Consider the following 13,025-nt stretch of genomic DNA (forward strand, 5'->3'; position numbering starts at 1 on the left):
CTCCTCCAAATCGAGAGGCAAGCACAAAGCTCACCGAGGGAAGGTCACAGTGTGCCAGGGCAGAGGGCACGGGCACAGACCCTGCCACCCCCACCAGCCTCCCCTTGGGTCTGGTTGGCACAAAAGCCTGTAGCCTCAGGCATAGGAACCTTCTCCCTTGCCCTCTCGAGTCCTGGGCTGCTGAGGCTGCCCACCCTCCCAGGGTCCTCCCAAGGGGGCCACACCAGAACACTGCTGGACCCTCCAGAGCTGCTGGGCATGCAGTCCCACCCAGTAAACTCAGCCAGTGCCCTCAGACAGAGCTGTCCAGCAGAGCCCTGCCCAAGCCCCGGACCACAAGAGTGAGAGACGTCAGGAAACCACGGGTGTCTCAAGCCACTGAGCTCAGGAGCCTGCCCACAGCAGGAGACGAGAGACAGGCAGGGAGCCACTCTCAGGCAGGGCCCTGGAACTGCTGCCAACTGCATTCTAGGGGCAAAGTGACTACAGGCAATGTCGAAGGACAGACGGAAAAGCTACGCCAAGCGAGAGCACAAGTGGCACATCAGGGAAAGCAGGGAGCGTGGAGCCGTCGGGCATCCCCGTGCCTGTGGTGCCCCACAGCTGTCAGAGGCCAGGCAAGACCAGGACCCAACAGCAACCATGGCCTCCCTTCCTGTCCCCGAGCCAACACCAGACGCCAGCCTCACTGAGGTCAGTGAAAACCTCAGGCAGGACGAGCAGGGGGCAGAGATCACGCTGGACCCCCACTTGCACGTCTGCCCCCCCCCCCGTGAGGGGACGGAGGGTGCACAGTGCCGACTCCCACCAACGGCGCAGGGTGCTGTCCCGGGCATGCTCCAGCAGGTCCCCGGGCAGGCGGGAGGGGCGCTTCTTCCCAGCTGCCCAGCTCTAGGGGCCACCACAAAGCCCTTGGGGGCAGAGTCGAGGAAGGCCAAAGGCCTCGTGACAGGCAGCCCACGGGCCCTCAGGAGCCGCCCTTCGGGAGCCCAGCTCTTCCACCGCTGCACACACATGCCCGGTCTGCAGGAGTCACCCCTGGTGCCTTTGCTGTACCCTCAAAGTCTATCAGGGAGCAGTTCCCCACGTGACCTGTGTCCTGGCCCACAACACGCCAACCCTGCCCCCTGCCCACCGGTGTCCAGGCAGTACTGCACTGGCCCTCATAGGGCCAAGCAGGGGCGTCCCATGAGGCTGGGGGTGGCACCTGGCTGGCCAGGTCCATGCCCAGTGAGGCTGTGAGGAGCTCAGTCGGTGCAAAGGCATGAATGCTAGCTGCAGGCGGAGGAATATCAGGTGCATCTCTGCGCCCTGAGGGCTAGACTCCTACACTTAAATCCCTCCCACCGGGACAGCCGGCTCCAGTTTCACCCAGCCAGCCAGCGTGAGAACAGAACCTGCTCCTCAGCCCCGCCGTCAGCACGGCAGAGCCACATCCCCAGGCCACCGCAGGTACGCAGCAGGTACGTGCTTCTGTCTCTTCTCAGACCCAAGTTTCCTTTTAGAACTACCCCCCGAGTCTTTAACCTCTGCTGAGGAACCGCTGGCTGGTCGGCTCTGCCTCCCTCCCAGTGGAGATTACTCAGAACCAGCAGGTGCATGGCCGGGAAGTAAGAATGGCTGGAAGCTTTTCTGGGACTGGCACTCTACCTAGAATGTGGCCAGGCCTGCCGGGAACCAAGCACTCCTTCTGCCTTGGAACCCAGGGATGGGAAACCAGTGCAAACTGGTGTCCATGCTGAACCATTCCCTGACTTACAATGAACTTCAATTTCTAAATGAAAAAGGCAAAAGAGAGTGTGTGAGAGTGTGTGTGTGTGTCTGTCTGTCTGTCTATGATTAGTTGATTTTAATATTTTTTAGAATTGTTTTTGGATGGGGTACTAGGGACGGAACCCATGGGTGCTTAACCACTGAGCCACATCCCCAGCCTTTTTTATTTTGAGATGGGGTCTTACTTATTTGCCCAGGCTGATCTGAGCCTCTTGAGCAGATTTCTTACAACTTTTCAATTCTAAAATAAGTACTGTTTTGACACAACCTTTCAAAACAAAACTTGGGAAAGGAGGTATGTTTCTGTGCTTGTTAAGGTCACGGTGTCTCTCTCTCTCTCTCTCTCTCTCTCTCTCACACACACACACACACACACACACACACACACACACACACGGTGTTTTTCCTTCTATGAAATTTGTCATAGATCTATATGAAAACAATCACTAACCAAAAAAGAGAAAACAATTATTGACCAAATCATTGACCAAGTCTGAGCAAAGTCAGACATTGCTTCCGCAGACCTGTCTGTGGGACTAGCCCAGCTCCTGTTTCCCACTAGTGAAGGCCCTGTGGAGACTCAGTGGGTCTGCTGAGGATGGCGGACGCAGCCAAGCTCGGGCAGCCTGCCGTGGGCTGAGCTGGCACTAGCTCCTGGCTGCTCTGCTCCTGTCTTCCAAGTCCCCCAGGACACTTCTTCTCCTTGGGTGACAGCTGTCCTGAAGGCTCTTCATTTCAGGGCCCAGAAAGTCTGGGAGGGAGTGGCAGCCAGTCACTGCAAAAGCTCCACTGGACTCACAGATCCCGTTCTTGCGACACCGGTGGGCAGCCACACTGGCGTGTCCTGGAGTGGCGCAATCGTGCCACATCACAGCACCGTAATTACAGCGTGCCCTTCAGGACGGTGCACCTGCGGGGCTCTGTGCCAGGCAGCCGGACACCAGCAGGAGGAGCCGCACAGCCCTGCTCAGCACGCAGGCCAACAGCAGGCGAGCAGAGCTGCCCGGTCCGCCCAGGGCTGCCCCGCAAAGCTGGGCTGTAATTACCCCCGTGCGTCCTACAGAGTTCTTAAAAGCACTCCTTGTCTGCTGCCCACGTTCAGACTCCTCAGAATCTCTGTAAACAGGCCAGCCGCTCACCACGGCCTCACGCCCGGCAGCCACCCTGAGTGTCCACACTCAGGAGCCTGCCCAAGTTGAGTGCTTTCAAGATGAGACCAGCATGCTGTGGCCACCTGAAACCACAGATTGCAAAGAGGTCTGCGTGGGCAGCAGGAAGGAGCCCTCAGCGGGCACTGCAGAGGCAGAGCCGGGCAGCTGGACACCTGGACATTTAATGCTGAAGTTGCAGAGGGGGCCTCTGTGTGATCAGCAGGACGCCTTGGTGGCAGCACATGCTGCACCCCAAGTGTGTTTTTCAAGTAACTTGCCCACTGTCCTCAGGCCCCTCAGTGTGGACGCTGTCAGCGCTGTGGCTGAGATCATCTGAAGAGGGCGGGCACCCAGGCCGGAGGCTGTGGAGACGCCCTCCTGCCCCTCACACAGCGAGTGCAAGACAGGACGAAGACACAGGGCCGGGCACACGCTCTGGGGTGAGGCCAGGCTGTGCTCTGAGGGGCGCCCCTCTTAACAGGGGAGGGTCACCACCCAGCAGCAGGCTGTCACAGGCTCTTCACCCTTAGGAAACTCTGCTCTGAATGCAAATCCCCAGTTACTGTAAACAGCGAGGCTCTGGGTTTTGCTGTTTTGGCAACAAAGTGCTCTTTTTGAATATTTAACACCAACAGCTGCCAAAGAGTACAAAGTCCAGTAGGCATGAACTGACCAGGCGGTGCTATTTCAAACCTCTGCCACAGACGGCCAGCCGGGGCAGACTGTGGTCACAGCTGTAGGTTAGTTTCTTCATCCCCATAAACCTCCCCTGAAAGGAGAGAGCGCTCTGGGCTGACATCATCGCCCGACAGCTTACAAAAGCTTCGGTTTTATCCCACTTACCCCCCAGCACGGCTGCAGTTTATAGACAAGTAGCTGTGCCTGTCTTACACCTGCCTCAGCCCCTGCTTTAATTGGCAGTTGTGCAACCAAGAGGTCAGCTTATCCGAGTCACAAGTGCCGCCTCGGACTCCCTCTCTGGCCTGGTCCCTTCCAACAGAAAGCCCCAGACGGCAGTGCTCCGCCCGCACCCTGGCCACCCTGGCCTCAGGACGCAGGGTTCAGCCAGCCCACCTGCTGTCCTGGAAGCAAAGTGATCAGAGAACAAGAGGCAAACGGGGGTGGGAGTTGTACTCGCGGTTGCTCAGGAGTGGAGGCAGAAGGATGGCAAGTCCCAGCCCAGCCTGGGCAGCATAGCAAGGCCCTGTCTCAAATGAAAAGCAGAAGAGTTCTGGGGAGATGGCTCAGGGCTAGAGCAACCGGACTCAGTCCCCAGTACCCAGGGAGAGAAAGGCAAATGGTTCAGACCAGAACCTCCCTCCCTGAGGCTCCTGGGGCCCCCGAGGGCAGCCCAACACGGCAGCGAGCTCCCGCTGCCTGGATGCTCTGCAGCACTGCGTGAAGTTCTGCGTCACTCGCTGACATCCTGAGGGGCTTCCCACCCCTCCCAGCGCGCACAGTTCAGTGTCTGTCTGCCCTTGGAATGGCAGGACATGGCTCGCACTTGGTAAGTGCCTGCAACTGTCATCCCCTTGGTCACGAAGCTCCGAGTGATGAAATCAGCTCCCAGGGCTGGGCATGACACATTGCAGGCAGCCATGGGAACCCGGCCTGCAGAGGTTCTCACGCCTCCGGAATCGGGAGCACACCGAGCGTGCCCGCACAGGCCCGCTGACTTATCTCCCTGGCCCGCAGGGCTGCACTGGGCCCCAGGCTCCCTCGCCCTGTTGGGAGGCAAGGAAACCCTGCTCTGTTGCCCAGGGCAGATCTGCCCCCGAAGTACGCACTGAACCCATAGAAATCCTTCATGGCTCTTCTCTTAAGCCACAGAGCCGCGGTCAGGCATTCGCCGCTCGGCTCTGGCACAGCCTGCTCCTAGCTTCTGCAGCAGCGCTGGCAGGCGCCCGGACAGGACCTTGTGAGGTCCTGCCACCCCAAGCTACCTCCCCGGGTGGGTCGCACAGCGTGATCTCCCACAGCAGAAGGTCTCGCTGCCAGCAGACCCTCTTCTCACCAGGAAGCGCCTCTTAAGAAAGCTGTGTTAAAGGTGTTGGGAGGAGTGGCAGCAGTGCTTTGTGCTTTTAGGGAAATGACTGAACTAACAGACAGCTCTCTCAGAACCTACGTGTCCCAATGGAAGCCCAGCCCTACTCCCGCCTACGGGGCCGGTGGGGGCACTGGCCAGCAAGACCACAGATCCCCAGCTGCTGCTGTCTGAGAGCTGCTTCCCAAGGATCTGGCCACCAAGTGCAGATCAACTGCTTTGCAGCCGAGCCTCACAAACTCCATTTCAGGGTTGAAGACACACTCCATACATCACTCCAGCTGACCCTCATCTGTAAGCTGCCTGACAGCATCTGGATGCTGGAAGTCACCTTTCCTTTTCACATTTCCTGCACAGATGAAGGTGCCTGGTCCGGGCTCCTTGCCCCTCACACACTCTCTCCAGGCCTCCCAGGCCGCGCTGCCCCATCCTCAGCTCTGAACTAGAGGCACATACGCCCAGTACACGGTGGCTCTAGAGGATACCTAGGGCTGGGAGAGAGACCCTCGGGGAGGCACAGAGGGCAGGCATGGACCTGAGATGCGTGGCTGAGGCCAGGCAGTCTCCTCCAAGATCCAGGCCACTTGCTCCAGCCTCCTCTTAGCCACAGCGGCTTAGCCTTTGTTGCTGCTGTCTACAGGCACAACCAGGGAAGGACAGGACAAGCGTGAGGCCTCTTCCACAGTGCTAACAGGCAGGCAGGCAGTGGACAGCATGCAGTCATTAAGACGTGCAAACCACAGAGTCCTTCTACACACAGCATTTAGACCTTCAGTGAGACAACCTACGTGCGACTCCTGAGGGCCAGGCTGGAGCTGAGTGGCATGCACTAGAAACCAGGGGCACCCACTGTGCTTCCCTGGTCTAAGTACCAGGTCTTGCAGCACAGGCATAGGGCACTGCAGAGCAGGCAGTCAGGTGGCCCTGTGACAGGACCCTGCCACAACCCTTGGAGATGACCAAGAGGGCTGGGGCTTGGCCCAGCAGGGAACGCTCCAGGGAAGCTCCCGTTACGGGGCGAAGGCTCCAGAGAACTGCAGTATTCCCAGAACTGGCGCTAAACCTCCCCAGCCTCTGTCTTGACCCCCAGGCAATCCCCTCAGGTCAGACTTGAGGAAACACTGCCAGGAGCTGGCGGAGGGCAAGAGAGGGCGGTGAGGGCACGGTGGCTCTGGCAGAGCCTCTGCTCCCACGCCTCCCGCAGTGCCTGGACGGGGACACTGACCCACAGCCTCTGCTCTGCTTTGCAGCTCCAGACAGCGGGCGCGAGACCTTCCTTGCCAGGAGCTCAGCACGTGGAGCTGGCTCGATCACAAGCGCACGGCCACAGGCGAGACCGGGCTCGCCTCCCTGGACGCAGCGCGTGGAGCAGCGGGGTGCCTGCAGCAACTGCCCCTCGCGGCAGACCACAGTCCGAGCAGCACCATGAGCCTCCTCAAGGAGCGGAAGCCCAAGAAGCCCCACTACATCCCGCGGCCCCCGGGAAAGCCCTTCAAGTACAAGTGCTTCCAGTGCCCCTTCACCTGCAACGAGAAGTCGCACCTCTTCAACCACATGAAGTACGGCCTCTGCAAGAACTCCATCACGCTGGTGTCTGAGCAGGACCGCAGCCCCCGGGGCCCCCGGGCCCACGCGCCCGACCCCAGGCCGCCCCGCCAGCCGCCACCTGTGGCACAGCTGGCCTCTTCCCAGCCCCTCACCAACGGCCTCCCCAGCTTCGACCCCAAGCCCCAGCATGGCTCTGGCAAGGAAGACACGGAGGAGAACCTGGAGCCGCAGACTCGAGGCACCCACGCGCTCCCACAGAAGCCAGGCCCCCAGAAGGAGGTGGCGCCAGAGGCAGCCCTGGGAACCCAGCCTGTTCTGGACGTGGCCCGGCCTTCTGCGTTCATTCCAGTTGGGGAGCACAGACTTAAGGGATCCGAAAACACAGAGGTGCCTGAAACACTGGTGTTAACCAACCCCACTGCCAAAGCCACTGCCTTCCACACCAAGTCCGCGTTCCACGCTCCTGGCTACCCTTGGAAAGCTGGCTCCCCCTTCCTCCCACCCGAGTTTCCACATAAAATCCCACCTACCAAGGGGTTCGGTGCCATCTCCCCCTACGTGCACCCCACGATCCCAGAATACCCCCCACCCTTCTACACAGAGCACGGGTTGGCCGCCATCTACTCCCCCTACCTGCTGGCCGGGAGCCCACCCGAGTGTGACACCACGCTGCTGTCCGTCTACGGGGCCCCAGACCAAAGGCACTTCCTGCCTCACCCGGGGCCAATCCCCAAGCACCTGAGCCCGACTCCATCAACCTATGATCCTTACAGGCTCCTCCACCAGTTCCACTCCAACCTGCCGATTCCCTACGGATTTTACAGACCAGACTCTGCATTTTCCTCCTACAGCCTCAGGCTCCCGCCCGTCACCGGCATCACCCGAGAACAGAGTTCCCGCCTCCTTGAAGAGGCCACTCTGGTCTACCCAGCCTCAAGTCCCTCCGAGTTAAGTCCTCCAAACTCCCACAAAAAAACCACAGAGTTCGAGAAAGGAAGTCCAATTCCTGAGGCTAAAGACCCTTCCAAAGATGGGCAGAGGGACATGGAGGGGGCCAAAATGAGCCCACGTGCAGGCAGTGCAGCCACAGGCTCCCCGGGAAGGCCGAGCCCCACCAACTTCACACAGACAAGCCAGGCATGCGAAGGCCTGTGTGACCTCTCCAACAAAGGGTCCCCAAGTGCCCTGGGGTGGTGCCCACAGCCTGGACAGAGCCCCACAGCCTTCAGGCCCGTCCCAAAGAGCACAGACTGCCCTCACTCCCAGGTTCCTGCGAAGGGTACAGAGTCTCCAAAAAGGTAAGAAAGCTTCACTTTCAAACCTTTGATGTAGGCTTCTTAGTTGTGCTCAGCTAGCCAAGTGCACCCTGATCAAATGCTTTACACTCCTTCTCCTAAGCAATGCCCACTAAGTCTTCTCTTGGTTCTTCTAGCCTCAAGGCCGGGAATGGAGACCCCCCAGCTCAAACAGCAAGCACGCTTCTCATCACGGAGGCCACACACACCAATCCCGAGGACAGCTCCAGGACAGGCCCCCTCAACCTCTCCAAGAAGTCAGAGCCAAGACCTGCAGCTGCTGGAGGAGCAGGGCACACAGGCAGCGCCACGGCAGAAGCCCCGAGTCTTGCTGAGCTGCAGGACTTGCCCCTCAATCTCTCCGTGAAGGACCCCTGCAATGCCCGGGCTCCGAGGCCTACCGTCCCCAGCCCACCGCAAGGTGCAGAACCCACTGCTGCTCCCAGGACGGGGACAGGAAGTCCCAGAGATGGCCCAAACCACACAGAGGCCCAGCAGGACGAGGGCCCAGGTGGGAAGGCCCCAGCCTCCCGCATGGTGGACAGCAGTGAGGAGCAGAAGCAGACAGCTGCTGTGGCCCTCTGTCAGCTGGCAGCCTATAGCCCAGGAAACCTGCGCGTGGGTGACGGGGAGCCCACTGCCCAGGAGTCAGGCTGCCAGGACACATCCACTCTTGGTCCCACAGAGAGCCAGGGGGCTCAGTGTGACCTTAGACCCAAAGGACAAAAGAGGACAAGTCAAAGAGATGCAGGAAAATCACAGCAAGGAAGTAAGAAGACAAAGTCGAGCGACTCAGCAGCCCGAGTGTTCACACTGCGCAAGAGGACCCGGGTGTCCTGAGGGCCCACTGCCCACAGCCCTCCCACCAGCCCAGAGGGTGCCTGCACTTCCCAGTCGGCTGCCAGATATCTCGCCTCTCCAACGCTTCAGAACATCCCACGGGGCTTCGTCCCTGGTTGTAGAAATGTCCGAGACTGGGGGCCAGTCTGCTCCTCTGCTACTGAAATGGCACCCTCAGCACCCCAAGGTGGGAAGTGACTATGCAGGCAGCCGCTTCCTCAGGACCCCCTGTGAGCAGGTTCTGACAACCATTTTAGCACTGGGACAGACTGTTCAGATTTTCTACGACACTTAGCGATGTGTTTTAAAGTAAACAGCAACCATTGGGAAATGCCAGGAAGAAACACTTTGGATTGCAGCATCCACAAGCCACTTACAGAACACGTGGACTGAGAGGCTACTTATAGAGGTAACTCACCTCCACGAGGGAAGACGCACCCCCAGTGAGGGTGAGGTCCACTCACGCCAACTTCCTGACCGGCTCAGTCTCTCTTCCCATCCCTAAAATGACATGTATGTTGCTAATTCTCCAATAAACTCATGTGAACTTAAATGGCACATAAAACGGGACATGTTAGCGTCTGTGGCATCCTTTGGAGTATTTTGCAGTAACAGTCAAGGAAGAGCCTGCGCTGAGGCAGTAGTGAGACGGAGAAGGCAGCAGGTGTGGGCGTGCGCGGCGTGAGCTTGTGAATGAACCAGGGCGACCGCGGGTCCTGGGCCCTCCCTCCCCCACTCCCCCACACACTGCCCCCACACTGGGCTGCCCCTGAACCCAGGCGTGGGTGCTGACGCGTAGCAGAGGTGCGCTCCCTTGGGAAGGCAGCCCACAGGCCATGGCTGTGACGGCACCAAGGCCCCGGGCTGCTGGGGGCGGCGGCAGGCACCGTGGCGGGTGTGGAAGGACCCACCAGGAGCGCTGCAGCCTTTAAAACTGCGGCTGCCCCCAGCTACCAACCTGTGAACAGGGCCTCCAGGCCCTGCGAGTTCAAGATGGAGGAAAGCAGGGGTCACGCAGAACCCTGCCCGACTCTAGGAGAAAGCACGACTCACCAAGGACCCCTGAACGACAATCACCAGCCCACAGCTGCACTTCAGCAAAATATTGTTTTAGCTTGATTTGAATTAACAATATTCTAAGTATCTTCACTTTTTCATAAAAAGACATAAAAGTTGGGTATAATAGCGGGATTCCATGTGAAGTTCCATACTGATAATTTCTCAAAAGCTCAATCTAGAAAAACTCTTTGCAACAGGAAATCTAAAAATCTCCAGTATCAAATTTTGCTTATGGAGACACATGACAGGGAGTCAATCAAAGATGCCTGAGCAGAGTATATCATATCAGGAAAAAAATCCCCCAGGAAAGTAGTGGAAACGGATTCATAGAAAAAAAAAAAAAAGAGGAGATTCCAGTGAGAGAAAACTGTCCTGAGTTTTTTAGGTTTTTTTTTTTGTTGTTGTTGTTGTTGTATTTAAACATTTTTTCTTTTAGTTGTCAATGGACCTTTATTTTATTATTTTTATTTTTATGTGGTACTGAGGATGGAACTCAGTGCTTCGCTCGTGCTAGGCAAGTGCTCTACCACTGAGCACAGCCCCACCCCGTCCCGAGTTTTAATGCAGGTGGCGGACACCAAGCTTCAAGGACTGGATCCCCTGCACGCATTTAAGAATGGCATGATGCCTTTTCTTTAAATACTGAAATTTGAATGGAAAACATTATTTGTAACTGAATAAAATTATAGAGAATTGTACACACCAACCTGTAAGATGTAGAGCTTCTAGGACTATTTACAGAATAAATGATCACTGTTGCAGACCATTGCTTGAAGATGCACCAAGGCCCCTGAGCCCCTGGGCAGAGGTGGGAGCCCTCTCAGACCATCTGGGGAGACTCAGGGGAACTCTGAGCCCATCTGGGGAGATCCAGGGGTCCTCTGAGCCCATCTGGGGAGATCCAGGGGTCCTCTGAGCCCATCTGGGGAGAGACGGGGGTCCTCTGAGCCCATCTGGGGAGATCCAGGGGTCCTCTGTGCCCATCTGGGGAGAGACGGGGGTCCTCTGAGCCCATCTGGGGAGAGACGGGGGTCCTCTGAGCCCATCTGGGGAGAGACGGGGGTCCTCTGAGCCTATCTGGGGAGAGATGGGGGTCCTCTGTGCCCATCTGGGGAGAGATGGGGGTCCTCTGTGCCCATCTGGGGAGGGACAGGGGTACTCTGAGCCCATCTGGGGAGATCCAGGGGTCCTCTGAGCCCATCTGGGGAGAGCCGGGGGTCCTCTGAGCCCATCTGAGGAGAGCCGGGGGTCCTCTGAGCCCATCTGGGGAGGGACAGGGGTACTCTGAGCCCATCTGGGGAGAGCCGGGGGTCCTCTGAGCCCATCTGGGGAGAGCCGGGGGTCCTCTGAGCCCTTCTGGGGAGAACCAGGGGTCCTCTGAGCCCCTGGGGAGAGACAGGGGTCCTCTTAGCCCCTGGGGAGAGACAGGGGTCCTCTTAGCCCCTGGGGAGAGACAGGGGTCCTCTGAGCCCCTGGGGAGAGACAGGGGTCCTCTGAGCCCCTGGGGAGAGACAGGGGTCCTCTGAGCCCCTGGGGAGAGCCAGGGGCCCTCTGAGGGGAAGACAGCAGACCTCCTAGATTTCCACTTCTCAGCTATTAGGGGAACATTAAGAAATAAGTAGGCCATTACATTTCAGTTGAAGGACAGCTCTGTCTGCTGTTTGCTCGAGACACGGAACAGATTTCAGTAACCAAACACAACACAATACAACACAACATCACTGCAACAGTCTTCAAAGTCACCAAGCAGGCAGACAGACAGCTACAGCCTCAATATGCCATAAGCAATCAGTTCAGGAAGGGGAAACTCCAGACTCTGGTACTACTGAATCATAATACTAAAATCTATTTTCAACTAACACAGAAATACCATAAGGCATCCAAAGAAACAGAAAAGTATGCCCATTTGTTTGCAGGGAAAAAAAAAAAACTAACAAAGAATCTGTGAGGAAGGCCAGACATTGGATTACCAAAGACATTCAACCAACTGCCTCAAATGTGCCCCACACTAATAGAAACCAAAAGAACAGCAAAACAAGTATGGAATGTTGGTAATGAGTCAGAAATTATAGAAAGAGATCAAACAGAAATTCTGCAATTGAAAGGTCAGTTAACTGAAATGGAAAAATTCCCTAGAGGAGCATAATAGCCAGATTCACACTGGTAGAGAAGTAAGCAGTGAACTTGAGAATCAGGCCATAGAAATTGCCCAGTCTGAGAAGCACAAAAAAGAAGGGGTAAAGAAAAATGAGCAGAATCTGCGAGGCCTGCGGGACCCCATCACACACCAATACACAGGACAAGTCCAGCGGGAAAAGGGAGAATGGGGTAGAAAGACTGTTTGGAGAAGTAACGGCTGAAAACGTCTTAAGTTTGATGAAAGACATGAATCCACATGCCCAAGATGCTCCAAACAACCTGAGTGACAGTCATTCCTCAAAAAATCCTCCATTAAGTAATGACAGCAAGGAAGAAAAAGGGGTCACACCAAATGTCCAATGAGATCAGAATGCTAACCTGCAAAATGCCAAAAAAACCCATAAAATGCAAAAGTAGAAGCACATGTACGCATTTCATCAAATAGTAAAGCTAAATAAAGGGAAGCCCCGATGTTCAGAAACACAGATGTCCCCAGAAACACAAAGCAGACAGCCCTTCAACAGTGGCCCTCAGTGAGACAGCATGTGGCTCCCTGTGCTGAGACCAGGACAAGCAGCAGCTCATGTAACAAGGCACACAGAGAATGGCTGGCAGAACTCCCTGAAAGGCCACCAGACAGCAAGCAGATGCTCCTCTACTGCACCTGCGCAGTGGGCAGTCTGCCTTGTCAGAGGCTGCGGCATGGGACTCGGTCGCACCCAAAGCAGATGTCAGCAGAGCAATCTGACCCCCTCGGCACACACCCAGAAGCTCCCAGGTCCTCGACCTTCAATCTGACCCCCTCGGCACACACCCAGAAGCTCCCAGGTCCTCGACCTTCAGTCTGACCCCCTCGGCACACACCCAGAAGCTCCCAGGTCCTCGACCTTCAATCTGACCCCCTCGGCACACACCCAGAAGCTCCCAGGTCCTCGACCTTCAGTCTGACCCCCTCGGCACACACCCAGAAGCTCCCAGGTCCTCGACCTTCAGTCTGACCCCCTCGGCACACACCCAGAAGCTCCCAGGTCCTCTGCAACACAGACAGAAGGGCTGCCCATCAATGTGGAGAAAGGGTTGAAGTGGGCAGGCCAGAAGCTGGGCCCCTTCAGGTCGCATCTCTGTGCAGCAGGGCTGAGAAGTTAGACCCGAGCCAGGCCTCATCAAGCTCAGGCT

At 57.1% G+C, this 13,025-nt stretch overlaps 2 protein-coding genes across 3 annotated transcripts in view; one reads left to right on the forward strand and one right to left on the reverse strand.

Annotated features, from left to right (window-relative positions):
• The window catches only part of TBCD (tubulin folding cofactor D), a 121,498-nt gene that overhangs the window by 61,088 nt on the left and 47,385 nt on the right, over positions 1 to 13,025 (reverse strand). The window lies entirely within an intron of this gene.
• Positions 6,225 to 9,369, forward strand: ZNF750 (zinc finger protein 750). The gene is made up of 3 exons (XM_079134659.1): positions 6,225 to 6,344; positions 6,377 to 7,814; positions 7,949 to 9,369. Exons 2-3 carry the CDS (start codon positions 6,394 to 6,396, stop codon positions 8,649 to 8,651), a joined length of 2,124 nt encoding a protein of 707 aa, XP_078990785.1. The 5' UTR covers positions 6,225 to 6,344; positions 6,377 to 6,393; the 3' UTR covers positions 8,652 to 9,369.

This window comes from Sciurus vulgaris, assembly GCF_902686455.1.
Source record: "Sciurus vulgaris genome assembly, chromosome: 3".
Lineage (NCBI taxonomy): Eukaryota > Metazoa > Chordata > Mammalia > Rodentia > Sciuridae > Sciurus > Sciurus vulgaris.

What these genes read in the sequence shown, in the direction of transcription:
- ZNF750 (XM_079134659.1), top strand. Translation starts at nt 6,394, where the DNA reads ATGAGCCTCCTCAAGGAGCGGAAGCCCAAGAAGCCCCACTACATCCCG. An exon ending in GGTACAGAGTCTCCAAAAAG is followed by an intron (nt 7,815 to 7,948) that starts GTAAGAAAGCTT and finishes TGGTTCTTCTAG; the next exon opens with CCTCAAGGCCGGGAATGGAG.